The sequence below is a fragment of the Falco punctatus genome (genome assembly GCF_963210335.1).
Source record: "Falco punctatus genome assembly, chromosome: 13".
Taxonomy (NCBI): Eukaryota; Metazoa; Chordata; class Aves; order Falconiformes; family Falconidae; genus Falco; species Falco punctatus.
Genome location: NC_137593.1, coordinates 488,038 through 505,623, shown reverse-complemented (window position 1 = coordinate 505,623; position 17,586 = coordinate 488,038). Strand labels below are relative to the sequence as shown.

The 17,586-nt window shown below is 43.4% G+C and overlaps 1 protein-coding gene across 2 annotated transcripts; it reads right to left on the bottom strand.

Moving 5' to 3' along the window:
• Nucleotides 1–233: 233 nt before the first annotated feature.
• Nucleotides 234–16,827, bottom strand: EIF2A (eukaryotic translation initiation factor 2A). Of its 2 annotated transcripts, XM_080410218.1 has the most exons (14): nt 16,409–16,827; nt 13,719–13,788; nt 13,350–13,424; nt 11,769–11,887; nt 10,501–10,600; nt 10,022–10,104; nt 8,698–8,771; nt 8,402–8,546; nt 7,421–7,537; nt 4,599–5,170; nt 2,520–2,636; nt 1,507–1,635; nt 495–560; nt 234–391 (listed from the first exon to the last, which is right to left on the bottom strand). In XM_080410218.1, exons 1-14 carry the CDS (start codon nt 16,800–16,802, stop codon nt 326–328), a joined length of 2,127 nt encoding a protein of 708 aa, XP_080266344.1. In that variant the 5' UTR covers nt 16,803–16,827; the 3' UTR covers nt 234–325. The 2 variants fall into 2 exon arrangements, with proteins under 2 accessions (XP_080266344.1, XP_080266345.1); XM_080410219.1 differs by lacking the exons at nt 234–391; nt 495–560 and adding an exon at nt 575–781.
• Nucleotides 16,828–17,586: the final 759 nt, after the last annotated feature.

Below are 17,586 nucleotides of genomic sequence, written 5' to 3'. Positions count from 1 at the left end.
CCAAACAAGGAAAAGGTAAACCAACAGGCTGCTTCTGGGCGTGGGTTTTTTTTTTTGTTGGATTTTTTTTTTTTGGGGGGGGGGGCACAACATGCTTAAGAACGTAAGCACATTTCTACTTTGAACAGCAGCAGCAGCAGCTGATGTGATACTCGTTACTTGTTTAGTTTCACAAGTGCACAGACCTTTAGGAAAGCTTTGTAAAAGGCAAGTATGCAGCATATATCTCCTCAGTCATTTGCTGAAACATTTTATTGTGTTCAAGTTAATACAAATTATATTTTTCATTAACTTTGTGCTAACACCACACCAGATTTCCAATGTTTTAAAGACCCAGCTCTAGGTCTTCCAGTTCCTGAAGGAGAGCAGTTTCTTTCTGAATCTTCTCCAACTAGAACAAAAAAACAAACAAAACCAAACACAAAATGTCATGTCACAGATGTAGCTTATTATAAAATAAAACTTGAATAAACTCCATACATCTGGAACAGTACCTGATTCTTCTCTAGCTGTTTGCCCGCAGCTGCCTGTTCTTTCAGCTGCTCAATTGCCTTTAGTTTCTGGAAAAAAAACAAACACACACACACACACACCATACTAAAGACAAAAATATTGGTGAACCAAGTAGAAAAGAAAGAGTATTAGAAGTTCCTGCGCTTGCAATTGCCTGATTTACCAGGAGGCAGGTCTCAATATGGAAGGCACATTTCATTCAAGCATCTTCAGGATGCTCAGTCCAGAATTTTTCACCAATGAAAGACATTTTCTTCAAGAACAAAACCTAGAGAACAGAAGCACTTAGGCTCTGAAACATAAACATCACGCATTATCTCACTGAAGGGCTACATCCAAAATCAGAAATGACTCTTCCACTATCACTATCCCTCTTCACCACTCAATTTCCTCAGAAAGCTTGGACTATTAATCCAAACAGAGACCACAAAAAGCAGGAGGCAGCCAAGAGAAAAATAAAAGTCTTGATGGATTACACAGAAATGGGATTCTCTAGCCTTAACCAAAAAAGTTCCATTCTGAAATTACTTAATCCAAGATTGGCTGTCAACATCACAATCATACCATTTAGAAGTTAGGGAAGAAATCAAAACCACAGAGCATGGTTCCCTTCTCAGATCCAAGATCCAATAAACAAGCAGCCCACACAGCTGCCTCCTAAGCACAAACACCATTAAGCCATACCCATTCCTTAGCTGCGACAACTGGGTGCACATGCAACAGCGTTCATAATAGGAGACTGGAATATTCCCCCATGCACTCATTAGGGGCTTCCACACCACAACCTCCAAGAAGATCTTTAGGAGTCCTGGCACGTGATGACCTCTAGTGTTTTACAAGATTTAAACCAACTTCCTTTTCCAAATTCAGGAAATTACCATCTGTGTAAATGCTCTCCTACTGAGCTCAAGTCACCTTACAATCAGAGTAGATCTTACAGACCCATCTCTTAAGAGAAATCTGCTCTTTGTTAGAAAAAAACCCAACCCTCACCTTTTTTAAGTTCTTTATCTTCTTGTCAACTTCAGGATCTCCTGATGTAACGGCAGGCACAGCACTCCGTGGTGCATTCTGCGATGCTGAGGATTGTGTACATTCCTGGTTCGCATCAGCTTTGGCCTCCTGTAGACAAATAAAAAAACCACATTATCTAGAACATACCTTTAATTATAAAGGGACTGAAAAATGTCTTTAGTGATTTTAAGGGACCCATTTAATATTACTTCCTTCACTAATTTGCTGGTATACTCCAAAAATCATAAAATGACTTGCTTTGATGTATTGCATCACCTATATATATGCTTTCCACAAAAGAAGGGTTATCTGTAACAACTCACATGCTGTTTCTTGTTTAATTTCTACTTCCTCAAGACACCAACCATACACAGCACAGGGAAATATCAGTAAGAACAACATGACAAATACATATACAAATGTTTTATAAAGCAGACTGGTGGGTCATTGCCTCTGAAGCAAAAGAAAGGGCTCAAAACCAGCATAAGAAATTTAAAAAATATATTATTTAAAGAAATTATTACTTTAGAAGTTCAAAGAAATTAGAAGACTAACACTAAAAGCTGATTTTTCTCTATCTAACCAAAGAACAGCAAGCAAAGAGGTGTCACAGAACAGGCTGTCTTTGGTCTGCCCTAATAAAGTGCCTCAGCCCTGACCTGCTGGGGGAACAATGAAGCAGAAGCAAGTCCATTCTTTCCTCTCATCTAACACTGAAAAAAACCATGCAAGTTGTCCAAAGGTGAAAAGTTAGAAGCACTTAGTCTTAACGTTGATTTCTGCTAATGTTCACAGCAACTAACCAAAGCTGTTATTTTTAAGTCATCCTTTTGTACCTGCTTTAAAAAGTCTACCAGCCTGCTCCACAACTTGGCACGTGCAAGATACGTGGAGGGCTCTTGGTGCAACTAATGGTTGCTGCTCGGCAACTGAGCTGCACCATTTGTGAAAACTGATTAACATTATCCCTGAAAGAACTACTTTTGCAGTACCTGTTTCGCAGCTTTTTTTGCTTCATGTTTCCTTTGATTTTTGAGAGCTGTTTTAGAGAGTGGCTTATCACCGCTTCCCAACTGTGGTTTCATATTCTGAGGTGGCTCATCCTCATGCTGCAGGATATGCAAAATTAACAGTTAGGAAGCCTGTATTCCATGTTGGCAAGCGTGTTGCTACAAAAAGCCTGAGTGAACCCCCAAACCTACTTAAGACAGGACCATGTGCAAAGAGGAAGCGAAAGGAAGCGAAAGGAAGCGAAAGGAAGCGAAAGGAAGCGAAAGGAAGCGAAAGGAAGCGAAAGGAAGCGAAAGGAAGCGAAAGGAAGCGAAAGGAAGCGAAAGGAAGCGAAAGGAAGCGAAAGGAAGCGAAAGGAAGCGAAAGGAAGCGAAAGGAAGCGAAAGGAAGCGAAAGGAAGCGAAAGGAAGCGAAAGGAAGCGAAAGGAAGCGAAAGGAAGCGAAAGGAAGCGAAAGGAAGCGAAAGGAAGCGAAAGGAAGCGAAAGGAAGCGAAAGGAAGCGAAAGGAAGCGAAAGGAAGCGAAAGGAAGCGAAAGGAAGCGAAAGGAAGCGAAAGGAAGCGAAAGGAAGCGAAAGGAAGCGAAAGGAAGCGAAAGGAAGCGAAAGGAAGCGAAAGGAAGCGAAAGGAAGCGAAAGGAAGCGAAAGGAAGCGAAAGGAAGCGAAAGGAAGCGAAAGGAAGCGAAAGGAAGCGAAAGGAAGCGAAAGGAAGCGAAAGGAAGCGAAAGGAAGCGAAAGGAAGCGAAAGGAAGCGAAAGGAAGCGAAAGGAAGCGAAAGGAAGCGAAAGGAAGCGAAAGGAAGCGAAAGGAAGCGAAAGGAAGCGAAAGGAAGCGAAAGGAAGCGAAAGGAAGCGAAAGGAAGCGAAAGGAAGCGAAAGGAAGCGAAAGGAAGCGAAAGGAAGCGAAAGGAAGCATGTACCCTTTGTCTTTCAAGTAGCAGAAGACAGCGCGAAAAGGGTTTCAAACTCATCCATTGTCAAGTTTGGATGGCACTATGCTATATGTCCCAAAGATTTGTTGGATTTCTGATAAAATAACAAAATCAGCATGTTTTCTATCTCATGGGGGAATAAACCAGCACAAAATGAATGAAGCTTGGCATTTTGCTTTTGTCAACAACTTTTTAACTCAGACTAGTGACAAGAAAGGAAAAATGGGTTGCTGGGTGGAGAGATGGGGTGGGGTCTCTTGGGGGTGAAAATTGGGGGGGCTTAGTCTTTTGTTTCTTTAAGGGAACCCTTAAATGAGGAGCTGCGTTGTTTTAATGCATACGACAAGATTTCTTGCCCATGTAAGTAAACAGAATTATTTTATTTAAAACATCTTTTTCTCTACTACCTCTACTCATTGATCATTTGCAAAATCAGACATTAGCATTCTTAACAGATTCCTCACCAGTCGAGCACCAGTCGTTCCTTCAAAAGCACAAGGCTCAAAATCAAAAGTTCTCTAAGCCTTAAACATCAAGGGTGCAATTGTTAAATATGATTAGCTGCTACTCGGCCTACTTTGAAAACTTGCAGAGAAGAAATTAATTAGACAAGTAGGTTCTTCAACAGTAACCTGTTTAAACTGCAGCTGACTTGCTGACAATCAAATCTCTTTCTAGCAAGTAAATTAAAAAAAAAACACACCACCAACCTGTTGGGAGGGCAGTCAACCACCCATATAGCTGGGTTTAGACTGGTAAGTCAGGTCACCCAAACCAGAGGCTTCTATCTTAACTAGAGTACCCAATTTCACCATAAACCAAATTTGCAGTTTATTATTCCAGTGCATGCTGCAGAGAGTTTTTTTTAAATGTGCAAACGACTTTGTCAAAGGATAGTATTTGGACCAAAGAAATTTTAGTTTTCTATCATACATCCTTGCAAACAGTGAGCAAAGCACCGAACAGGATTATCAAGAAAACTTTTCAAAAACCCCCACAATACTACTGCCAGTTTGATGACTCTTCTAATGTCCCTCATTAAAAATATAGATGTATTTGAGACCGAACTTCAAAGACGGGCAAAGCGATGAAGTAGAACAACTTAGTTCATGTATGAAACTGTCAACTTACGAGCTTGGAACTTGTTACAGGTTTGTCTCTCAGGGCTGGAGGTCTGTATGCTTGGGCAGGCTTTGGCTCAGCACTGGGCAATTCACTTGGAACTGCCTGGTATTTTACTGCTTTCGCAGGGAACACTCCATCCAAGAAGGGCTGCCAGGAAACTTGCCACATTTCTTCTTTTGATGGAACTTCATAGCTGTGTAACAGAGAGCCAGTGTAGTGCCATATCTTGTAACCATTACTGACTCGTAGCCTTGGAGCACATGTAGCTGTTACAATGTGCTCCCCGTCAGGACACCAAGCAAAGTATGTGGAATCCGAGGCTACTGGTTTGGAAATGAGTTTGTAGTTTTTAACGTCCCACACTTCCATCTGTCCCCTGAGATTTCCAAATCCTGCTAGCACTAGGATGTGTCCATGGGGGCTGTAGTAGGCAGCATTGCGAGGACCGGTTCCAAAATCAAACACAGGGTCACATTTCAGATTAAAAACTGTTGCTTTGGCAGGCATAAAACCATACACAGCACAGAACTCAACAGAATTGGGGTTCCAAACAACATCATAAATAGGACCATTTTTTGCTAAAGGAAAAGGAAAATACACAGCTATTGTTAGGAGCTTGGATCTTTTCAGTGCAAGCAAAAATAAAATTAATAGTGGTAACTTCATGCTTTGCTAAAATGCTGTCATCTAATTACTGACTAAAATTAATTCTGGTAACAATAGAGATAGAAACAGCAATTTATCTTCTGATACTTTTAGTTAAGGTTTGCAACAATAACTGCAGCCATTTCAAATTACCTCTGTAGGGTCAGCATCCGCACTTTTAACAGTAAGTGTATTTTTTTCACATAAAACAATTCCTTTCCCCCACACACCCTGCTTGTTATTCAGGTATGATCTCTCAGGACATTCTCAAACTGTCCTACTGGAAGCCTGCAAAACCAGGAATTTTATACCAGCTGGACACTAATTCCTCTTCTTTTAATCTAAGAAATATTGCATAGCTCAGCTTTGTAGAGCTAAGAAATACTGATCTAAACTATCTTTGGACCATGCTCATGCACGGTATTTTATAAGACAGATTTTAAAGTGAGACAGCACACAAAAATTATTTTAGATATAATGATTAGAACTTGTCAAAAGCTATTCTGTGGGTCAGAACATTAGAAGATACTGAAGAATTAGTGATGAAACTCATGTAAAATATACAGGGGTAAATAAAACCGTAGGTCACTATAACTTTTCATAATCTGGTTATCTTTACCTGTATTTCAGAAAAATGACAAGTGCATTACTGACAATTCTTAAATCCAGATGTTGACCCAAAACAACAAACTGTTTTAAGTAATTCATTCCTGTTAGGCTAAAGCCTCAGTATCTTCAGAAACTAAGCTGTATGATCACACTGTCTGTTTTTCCCTTTAAAACTTTTTAGAGGACATTAACCAAACACCACTGCAGAGACAGAGGTCTGATGGAAAATTACGTTTCTGCACATTTCACAACAGCGGGCAGCTGGAGAGATGAAGGCAGCTTTATACAGGCTTCAACAGCAAAGGCAAAGTCTGCAGCATGAGCATGGGTTAGTCAAAAGCAAAAAACCCTCTACGAACACTAACATGAAAAAAAAGGCTTCAAAACTGGACCTCAAAAGTAACCAGAAGACACAAATTTACAGGAAATGAGGCCCCACTCACTCCAAGTGTTGACCACTTGCTTTTGTTGGAAAAATTTTACAAAACAGATGTCAGCTTGTTTTTTTCCTTGAAAAGGAATAGCTAAATTGAACAAAAAATAATTATAAACCTACTGTTAAATAAAGATGCATTGGAAATAACTTCAAAGGGCGAAAGAGTTTTTAATAAGCATGTAATTAAAAAACTAGTGTTCTCAATCCCAGAAACTGCTCCCAGAGATTCTAGATATCGAGTTATAATCCTGATTATTTCTCCCCAGTGAAGTTAACAACAAAGGGAAATGGGGCACAGTACTTGCTACCACAAGGTTTGCTACAGAAGGCAAACTGGAGGTGTTCTCCCAGTCAGCAAGAAAATATATTCATGATCTCTCTACAGTCACTTAGGCATATATACTGCACACCACCCTGGTGTTTTGAAATATTTACAAGCCAGCCTCTCTACAACCCCAAACAAGACAGATGTTTAACAAACAGCTTAAGACAATGAAAAAATACCACCACAGGGGAAATTAACAAATGGACTTCCAATTCAAACAAAACACTGAAGTTAAGCACACCCACTTGCTTCCCTCCAACACGTGTTTTTTGAGTCTTGGAACATTTCCCGTTTTACAATGCAAACTTCTATTTTCCAATATACTTCAAAAAATTGTGCTCTCTTTGCTCCGGTTCCTTTAGTAACGGTATCATTTGCATGTCTATAAGTGCAGGTAGGATGATTCTGTTTAGTAACATACCTTCCTGCCCATTTTGGATTCTCAGACATTAAGTTGGCTCCACTGTCCAGGTATTTCCTCAGTAAACTTGCACAGTTCCCTTCTTGTGCACGTTAACACCCTCCCAAGCAAATTATTTGTATATATTAACTGAAAGTGGGTTCGCTTTGCCACTGACATCAAGACAAGTATACCAAAGACAGCAAGATAATTCAGCTATGAAGAAAAAAAACCAAATCAACAAAACCCACCTTACTCCAAAGTAAAAAAAAATTCTGGTGAAGGACTTTTTTTAAAGATTACTTCCTTACACTAACAAAAACCCCCTCGTACATTAAACAAAAGCTAGCGAAACACCAATTCCCACTACTGAGAGTTATAATACAATGAAAAAATGCCTGAGAGCTACTTACGCAACTGAACGACCGCACTTTCTCCATTTGTTGCAATGTAGTGCAGAGTTTGCTCTCCATAGTACGAAGCACCTGTTTTATCAACTTCTGTACTAGCTATTACTAGCACAGCAGTGGCTAATAGAATAGACATACAGTTACTCAAAACAATTATTGCAAATTATATAAACTATTTCACAAACTACAGTGAACAAAGAGAAATTAATTCAATTATGAATTCCAGTTAGTTGCTTGCATAGCTGTGCTGTTATTCTCTTCTAAATTTAATTTTTTCCTAGATGTTAACCCACACAGAATGACTACGTTCCTTTCTCAGATTGAAAGTGTAAGCTAAGTCTATCCATTCACTGCTGAATTACGTAAAAGTGAACATACTTTTGCAGCCATAAAAAAAAGGTATTAGTCTAAAGCAGAAACTAAGCATCCTGATCAGTCCCTGAATAAAATGTTTCATCAACATCTGTTACACCCAAAATTGTGTGCCTACATGTGGTTTCCACACATAATACCCTCCCTCTATTCCAAACAATCTGGGGTTGAAGTAAAATGTTTTTTACAAAATTATTCTGAAACATCTCATTGTTAACAAACAGCAAATGACAAAGGACTGTGCAAGTCATCCCAATCGTGATACGTCTGTGTATATACAGTTTTACAGATTAAGAATGGTTTATACTCAGGTATAATCTTATGTTTACTGTCTAAATACATCACAGAATGCTAAATTAAATTTAAATTTGCTATTCAACTTCAAAATTTACCAACATGTAGAATATTCTCAGTTACGATACACAAAGTCATGGAAACCAACACAGGGAAGTTACCAGCACTACAGGGTAATCAGAATTCTAATTCATTGCATTGGTATTAACAGCTATCTTCCGTATTTATCTGCACGTGCAAATTAAACGCAAAACCCACACAGAAAAAGTAAATCTAAAATAGGTAGAATATAAAAGTTTAAATAGACAGCTGTTATACCTTTTTTGTTCCATAGCATCGTCACCTTGTCAGCTTTAAAGAAACTTTTATTGGCTAGTGCAGACTGAGGGCCACCAAAGTTGGGATACTGATAGAGTCTAACAAATGATGGTGCACCTTTACTGCCCGGCACATATACAGCAACCTAGAAGAAACCCACGACATTTTATTGCAGATGATATTCTTGGTAGCACAGGGTCTATTCGCTATTAGCAATCTGTACTAAAATCACAGTAATTTTATTTTTTAAGAAAAACAAAACAAAACAAAACAAATGGAAATAACATCAGAGGTACCTTGGTTGGCTGTGCTCCTGGAGATAACACGAAATCATTAACCTTTTGCAAATGTAGTTTATTTGCAATAGTATCTGGGGGGGGGGGGGGGGGGGGGGGGGGCAAAAAAAAAAAGTCACAGATGTGATTATGTTAATGACAAGTGACATTAGCCTGGATTACTTAACTATACCTTCTTATGGGCCTGTATCATGAATAATAAAGAACAGTATATACAATGATAAAGGATTTCTTTTACTAGGCAAACAACCATTACTCTCCCATTTCATCACAGATTTTTCTTTACAAAACCAACCTGAACCAAACCTAGGCCTGAAATCCAGTATTTGGAAGTTCAAACAGCAAAGAAACTTCTGAACCCCACACCAACATAGCTTGTGTTTTAAGCAAGGCACAGTGTTCTTCATCCTATCTGTGCTGACCTCAGAGGAAGCAGCATCAGTCATGCCCAGCTAACATGCACCATTACCCAGAGCCAGGGGTTCTCCCCTCACACCTTTACTGGATGCTTCTTCCTGATCAGAAGAATTCACAAAGGCCTGTTCCATGCTGAACATTGCCCCTTTACACAAACAACATAGGGGAAACGCATTAAAAACTGCATTAAAAGCAGCAACCCACAACCTCATTACAGCAAGGAAGTCTTATCTGAGCAGCAGACCTCGTGCAGGAACAGACAATCCCTGCTTCCCAAGTATAGCTTCGTTAACATCAGTAGGGCTAATTCTCAGGAAACTGTAACTCTCATAGGCTGCATTTTTAGCCTCCAGAATAATTCTTTTTTCAGCTTTATTTAAAACAAAACAAAAAACCACCAAAATCACACCCCCAGCAGTTTTCTTTTAGCCCTTTAAATTTTTGTTCCAATTCATTTTTATCTTCCTGCTTTTTTCTTCCCCTTTCCCTCTTCAACATCTATTGACTCAAAATATTCTATCAATATAAATTTTCTCACGAGTCATTTTTTTGGTACAATGAACAAATGGCACGATCATTGACAGAATACACACAACCCAAAGAAGCAATCATAGATCACATCCTCTACTGACAAATCTCTGGATCTCATTAAATGAGGAACAATAAAGAATCAGGCCTCTGAAAATTAGATGCACTTTGTACTAGCTAAGTCACTGAAGAAATAAACAAGAAAGTGAAAACATACTTCATTAAAATATAATGATTCTGAATTACAAATTCAAATAGAATGTAGGCAATATTTAAAATAGAAAGCAAGCAAAAGAAGTGAGGAAAAAAACCAGAACAAGCCACTCAAAAGAAGACACCTATATGGAATGCAATGAAATGTATAGAAATACTTGCATACTGAAGTTGTTGTTTTCAAAAAAGTGCACTTCATTATTTACATTCCTGGCACAAATGCTTTCATCATCTGCCCAGCAAGGACACCTACATTTAAAGAAAAAAAATTAGAAATACTAAATTATGTTCATCTTCAGCAGTCTAGGACTTTTTTTCCCCCCTCCACTTTTAAAGCCAAGGAAATTCAAACATGATACATATTTCAAGTGGATAAATGACATCTGCTAAATAATATATATATAGCTATACTTAGTTATTGTCTCCCTAACTTTCTCTGTGGTACAAAACAACAGTGAACTTATACTAAGAAATGAACAATTATGGTTACATACAAAGATACTTACAAGTGCAGATATTTACTTTCAGCTAGTAGCAGGCAGTATTTTGAAAGCAAACAACACACTAAAAGCTCTATTTAACCTGGATCAGATTTTGGAAAGCACAGTTCTTTTCCAGATGCTAACTGTTTGTAATGTTATTTACCAGTTCTGCAACTTTTTCTGGATGAAAGACTTTAAGCATTTTCCAGTTTTCACATCATAAAGTTGCAGGTTGGGCAGCCCCGCTGTGCCGTCTTTAGCAGCTGCAATAAAAACATGGATTACAGGAGTGGTCTCTGGGGATTAAATCTGCTTCACCGTCATGACATTCCATCTCATGATTCTACAAGCAACCAAACACGCTTACAAACTTCTTACAAGAAGCACCTTCCCCCTGAGGGACTAAATCCTAGACTGCTAATTGCCTTACACATTAATATAAATCTTTCCACAGTCTTTCAGTCTGCAGGAAGAACTAACATTTGGAAGTGTAGGGTTTCTACTCCCCATTACAAGACTAGGACCACCAACACTAGCACAGCTTCTTTTATGCGTGTTTTTTAATCAAAATCAAAAGCCACCCTCTTGGCAAACACCACAGGTATGTTCTCCATTCCTACATTTTGTTCTGACAAGAATACAATGCATTTTGCCCATCACACTGCAGTCACGGCTCTATCTGTGAGCTGTACAAAATCGTTCTGTGGGTTTAAACTCTCTACCCTCCTACTTACTCTGGATGCTACAGCCTGCCCACTTCTACCAATGATCTGGAACAGACCTTCCAACAGTTCTCTTCACAATCTGGCATCAGTTCTGTCACTTGTGCTGGTCTTTTCTTACCACCTGTCCCAGACCACCCCTCCCACACACTCAGCCTGTGGCCAGCTCTGTCTGTGTAAGGAAGCATTTACGCCACCTACTTCAGACACACAACTTGGATGCAACCTAAATCAGGAACATAAACTCCGCAGAGAGGCAGAGGAGAGAAAAAAAGCCCTCTGGACAACGGAGAACACTCAAGTCAGCTAGGCCCAGTGGAGGACATGACTACTCCGAGACAGCTTACAATTTTCCTTGTCTATACATGACTATAAACTGCTTGAACAGCATATGACTCAAGCACACTCTTTGCACTAAGATCAGTTAGCAATTTTTAGAAACATGTGATTTACATAATAGAGTAATTGTTAGCACATGCACTCTGATTTAGCGTTTATAAGAACGGTCAATACCAGATGCTTTCAGAAGATGGCATCCCTCCCTCCTCCACTATGTACTTGATTACCCATATAATTTTCTGTGTACTTTCTATACTGCTCATTTAGCCAATAAACATGCTACAGTGATAAATCAGGTAATAGAAAACCTGCAAACCAAATTAAAATATGCAGTTAGCCCGTGTACTTTTACAGCTGGTAAAATACTCACTTGTATAAGCCTGCCACGTTGCCAGAACATTATTCTTTGGCGAGAATTCAAGGCAAACTGCCTTTGGAAGATCGAAAGAACGCAGTAATGCAGCATTGGTGACATCAACAATATTTACTCTGGAACCAAAAGATGCTATTTCAATAAAGCATGCTTAGACTAGTTCATTAATAGCCAAGGTAACTTTTCACATATTTGACTCTTCTAGATCTATCCCAGATTTGGCCAATGTAACAAAAATAGAAGAGGTTTTTTTCCCCCTCCTGCTTCTACTAAATCTTTGCAAGAACACATTTTCAAACCAGATACCCAAGCATAACCGAAGCCAAATGAAACCATGGGTCAAAACACATAACGTATTTTTATCTGCAACATCTAAACTCTGAACAAGAGACAAGCTATACTCTATTTCTATAGAGTCCACCCACACTCCCCCAGTGCTAAAGCTGAGGAACAGCCAACAGAAAGATTCTAAGTGAGTTAAAACATGCCTTCATCCCACGTATTTTTAAAGCTTTTTATCTATAAGGATACAGCATTCAACATTTGGGATTTTTGAGGTCGGGGGACGCAGGGAGACCTGAACAATAAAAAGCAAAGGTCAGACAGCTGAACAAAAAAGTTCAAGCAGCACCTCTGAACACTGCATATTAAAGATCTGCCACATACGGAGTCCAAAGAAACAAAAAAAGATGCATCCTAGCCATTGCTGTTCTCAGAAACTGCACTAGGAGCCTGTTCCTCATCATCTCGCTAACTGCTCCCCCTCAAAAATGAAGGAAGACAGAGAGCCCCCAGAACAAAGAGGTATAACGGACCAGAAATGTTTGCCATTTGGAATATTCTCATTTCAAGTATGGGTACCTGGATATACAACCTGGTTGTTTGAAAAACATTTTTCCCCACAAATATTTTCTGGAAACGGACCTTTCCAACTGACAAAAAAATGAAGTTTTTAATGAAAAACGAAGAGTCTGAATACTTTGGAGAACGAGGAACAACAGTGGAAGTAATGAATCCTACACCTGTGTTTCCTACTATAAAAGAAATGCTTAAATGGCATTGCTAAATACTTTTGCAGGGGGGTTTTAACCTGTTAATAATACCAACATTTCAGAAGAAGCCTTATCACCTCTTTAGAGCAGCAACCCCATGGTGCACTCTTATGTGAAGGATGATCTCTGGTGAACTCTATAATGCACCTGGTCTATAAGAGTCCTGTGATATTTGTACATGAGGTACATAAGACTAGTCATTTTCTGTGAACTTTACTAACAGATTAATCCCAGAGAACCAGGTACTCTGTTACTGGGAACTATGAACAAAAAAACCAAATAAAGCATATCCAGATTCCATGGGAATGGGTGCATTATAAATATGAGAAAAATGGCAAATATTTCATCTGATATTCAGGAAACAAAGCCGCTACTGTGGATAAGGCAAAAATAAACTGCACTTAAAGCGTGTATGCAAACACTTGCATTAACAGCATAGCCTTTACACAGACAAGAGCACATGGGGCATAACTGATCCAGTTTATTTAACACAGACTACACAACTAATATGATAAAATGCACCTACTTTTCTCCATTGCACCAGGCAAAGAGGGAACCATCCTTGCTAAAAGCAACAGCTTTGCAGTTTTTTCCAGAATCCCTAAAGAAATAAGTAACTCACATTAACACTCAAACGTACCACATAAATTATTTTTGACAAAAACAAAAACCAACACACCAATTTTCCCGCTGTGCTTCTGAGTAGCGCTTTTTAACACTGCAATCTACTCTGCAATTGTTCAGCGATTATAACCTGGGCAGTGAGAAGTCAGGCACTGACAGTAAGAAAAAACTAATTTATATTTACAAATTTTTCAATTCTGGAGTCCATCTTTACTTTTTAGAAATTTATTTCTTTTCTGCAAAAGATCAAAAATAGCTGTAGTAACAGTACCTTTGAAATGATGTGCTCTCTGTGAAACTAGGTGGCCCATTCACCATATAAAGCCCTTCGGATCCTCTCACTGGAAGAGTAAACAAATGTAACTACTCATTTCAAATCTGGAAAACTGTCCAAAGCAAAAAAGCTTTTTCTAATTTGTGAACCTCAAGACCTGCACACACGTTTCCCCTGCTTGCATTTTAGAGTAAACAAGAGACAGGATTGTAACGGACATTCATAAGGTAGCACGTGCCAAGACACCTGTCTTCATCCAAGGCAGCTGGCAGGATGAAAACACAGGACAGAGGCGGTGAAGGGGCAGAGCCAAGCTGAGCTATCAGCCACAGCACCAGAAGCTCTGACACACAATGCACAGGCAACTGAGGCACCAGTTTGCTGTACACCTCTGCAGATGCACAGCGACCGGCCAGCACCACTGCAGAGCCAAGGACTGAGGCGGGACTGCTGCCACCAGTCCCAGCCTTCCCACACCCACAGCCCTGCAATCCACTTCCCGCTTCAGCTGGCGTGGCCCCTCCAGTGCAGCCTTCCACACAGGGTCGGTCCACGCACTGGCTGGTCCCTCTGCCACAGGAGCACTGATGTCAGTGCAAAGGGAACAGAACTGCTACTGAAGGTAGCAGGGCAGGGTGGGACAGACCCAAAGTAGGTGTGTGGCAGAGGGGCTGAGGGGAGGCACCCCTGGAACCCCCCACCATACCCCTGTTCCGTCAGGGCCACTGACAGCAGGCTGTGGGGCTGTGCCCAACTGGGAGGTGAGGACCCCCGAGGACAGGGATCCACAGCCCCTCTGGACAGCCTGCGCCTGCATTCCATCTCAAAGTAAAATAGTTTTTCTTGTATTTAAATGCAATTTCCTGGATTTCAGTTTAAGCCTATTGCCTACTGTCCCATCACTGGATACCACAAAACGAGAGCCTGGCTTCATCTCGCAGGATGACCTCAAGCTACAAAAGAGTTGCACCTGCATGAGGAAGGAGGCTGGGAGGACCATCTTGCCCTAAAATGGCCGATGGTCCTCAGCTCCCAACCCTGCTGCAGGAGGCCCTTTCAGGAAGCCCAACTTGCAGAGGCTGAAAATGCTCCATCACTGCAAGAGCCACACGAGAGCCCTGCACAACAGAGTGGGAAAGGGTGGCCTAGATACCCCCTAAAACAAGGATTAGCTGCCTAAACACAGGAAGAGCATTTGCCAAAGAAATATTATGTTGGACTGGGTTTTTTTTGCTAACATGAGGCAGGATTTGCCCTATTGTTAGTTTTAACATTGAAGTTCAACTTGGAGAATACAAGGTGTGAAAGAAATGTTAATATAAAATATGTTTCATTTTTTCAGAGACATTGCCATGTTCATGACATCAGAAAACAAACAAGAAATAACGACAGACTCACAGTAAATCATCCAGTTGTGCTACAAGCATATTGAAATTCAAACTTAAACAACAAAACAGGCAATTTTTATGTAGGCACTAGCTGTCTTTTATGCATTTTCTTGGGACACCAAAGATGCCTGCTGAGGTGGCAATTTTATACTGTCAAACACGACTCAAGAAAGCATGATCTGCACTAGCTCAAGCTGCATGTTCAGCAGCTGTATTATTCTGAGGGCACGTTAGGGCCAGCAGCGTGACAGCAGGACGGCAGTGCTCCCGCTCAGCCAGGTCAGCCCGTACGTGAACCATGCGATGGAATCCACGTGCCAATGCAGCAACGCCCAGACGACAGTAACATCTGCCACCAAACCTTACGCTGCTCTTCAGAGCTGCTCTTTCAACTACCAAGTACCTTACCTCTCTTCATAGCACTTTGGAAAGTAACAAATAGGAAGTGTTTTAAGCAAGAGTTTAAAACATTAGTTTGCTAGATTTCAAATCTCCACCTGCTCTGTAGCCCTGTAAGTCACTGGGGGAACACCATGTCCCTAACATACCTCTGGAGTATGTTTTAACAACACTTTAAATACGATCCACTAGCTTCACACCCCTGCCCTGAGTCTATTCTCCAGGTCCTCCGTCAGACTCCCAAGAAAAATTGAGATCCAAATTTGCAGCAGATCGCAGACAGCAGTGAACAGTCCAAAACCCATCCTGCGCAACTGCAGTCCCTGACGTGCCCAAATGGGGATAAATACCCTGGCGTTTAATGCTTAGAGACACTCCAGAAAGAAAAAATGCGTGTCCCTTGTGTTACAGGCAACTTAAAAAGTAAAAGAGAGGGAAAAGGCAGGCTGCCTCTCAGAAGGCAGCGACGAGCCCACGATGTGTGGCGAAGTCATCCAGAGCTCGGCTCGCTGCGGAGGCCCTACTAGGCCGGTGCCCGTGGGTTCCAACCCTGGGGGCGCCAGCCCCTGCCGCCAGCCGCCCCAGGCCACAGTGCCTCCGGGACCGCTTCACCGGCTGCCCACACGAGAAAGGCAGGCAGCTCCGCGGGGCGGACCACTGGCGGCTGCCCAGGCGAGAGAGGGACGGGGGCAGGCAGCCGGCAGCCAGCGCCCGCAGGGAAAGGCCCGGCGGCACTCTGCCCTGTCCTCCGAGCGCGGAGAGGGGGTTGGGCCCGGCCCGGCGGGCAGAGCGGGAGGCACCGGGGCCCAGGGCCGGCCACGCCGCGCGCCGCGGCCGGGGGAGAGGACCCGCGGAGGACACGGGCACGGCACAGCCCCTGCCCGGCCGGGCCCAACGTACCTGCCAGCAGCGGCGCGGGGGGCACCATCTTTGGCTCGGCGGGGCCGGGGCTGGGGCCGCGTCCGGCTTCCGCTTCCGGGGGAGCAGCGGCGCGGCCGCCCCAGAGACGTCCACGTCGTGCGGGGCGGGGGCGGGCACCGGCGCGTAACGCGAGGCGCCGCTTCCGCCCGCTGACCTGGAAGTGCCGCCGCCAGGCGCGCGGGTTGGCGGCAAGAGGCGGCCCCGCCCCCGCGCGCGTGTTTCCGGCGGGCGGCGCCGCGCGGTGCTGACGCTGGCAGCGGGCGGCGCGCGAGGCCGAGGGAGCGGAGCGGCGGCGGCCCGGGCCGGCCGGGGGTCGCACCATGGTGGCCAAGCAGCGCATCCGCATGGCCAACGAGAAGCACAGCAAGAACATCACGCAGCGCGGGAACGTCGCCAAGACCTCGGTGCGCGGGGGCCGGGGCGGACGGGGGGTGGGCGGCGGGGCCGGCGGTGGCGGTGGCAGTGACGGCGGTGCTGTGCCCGCAGAGGACGGCCCCGGAGGAGAAGGCGTCGGTCGGGCCCTGGCTGCTGGCGTTGTTCATCTTCGTGGTTTGCGGATCAGGTAAGCGGGCGGGGCAGGCGCGGGCGGGCGGGCCCCGGTGGCGACTCGGGCCTGCCCGCCGGCCAGCGCCCAGCTCCTCTGCTCTCTTGCAGCCATCTTCCAGATCATCCAGAGCATCCGGATGGGCATGTGAAGGGGCGCCGAGCCCCGCCCGCGCCCCCCGGCGCTGCCATGGACTGTGCCCCCCCGGCCCGTGGCGGCGGCTGCTGGGGGGCAGCGCCCGGCATTCCAGGTCCCTTCGCCAGTCATTCCGAGTTTCCTAGCCCCTGCCACAGTGCCTTGAACAGCACCACATGTACAAAGCAATAAAATTATATTGTTGATCTACAATCGTGGACCTGCTTATTGGGCGAGGCACGCAGCCCTGCTGGCCCTGACACGCCGAGCTGCGCGCGGCCTGGACACTGGGCGCCGGCAGCGGCGGCGAGCACCGGCCTCCAGAGTAGTCACGGTCTCTGTAGCTGGAAGTGGTTCTGCTCGAAGGTGGGAGCCAGGATTGCCAGAGCAGCCAGAGCACGAGCTTGAAGCATGTCTGTGACGCCATGGCCAGCTGCGCAGCGCTCCGCGGCTGACCCTCTGCCTCGCCCTCTCTGTA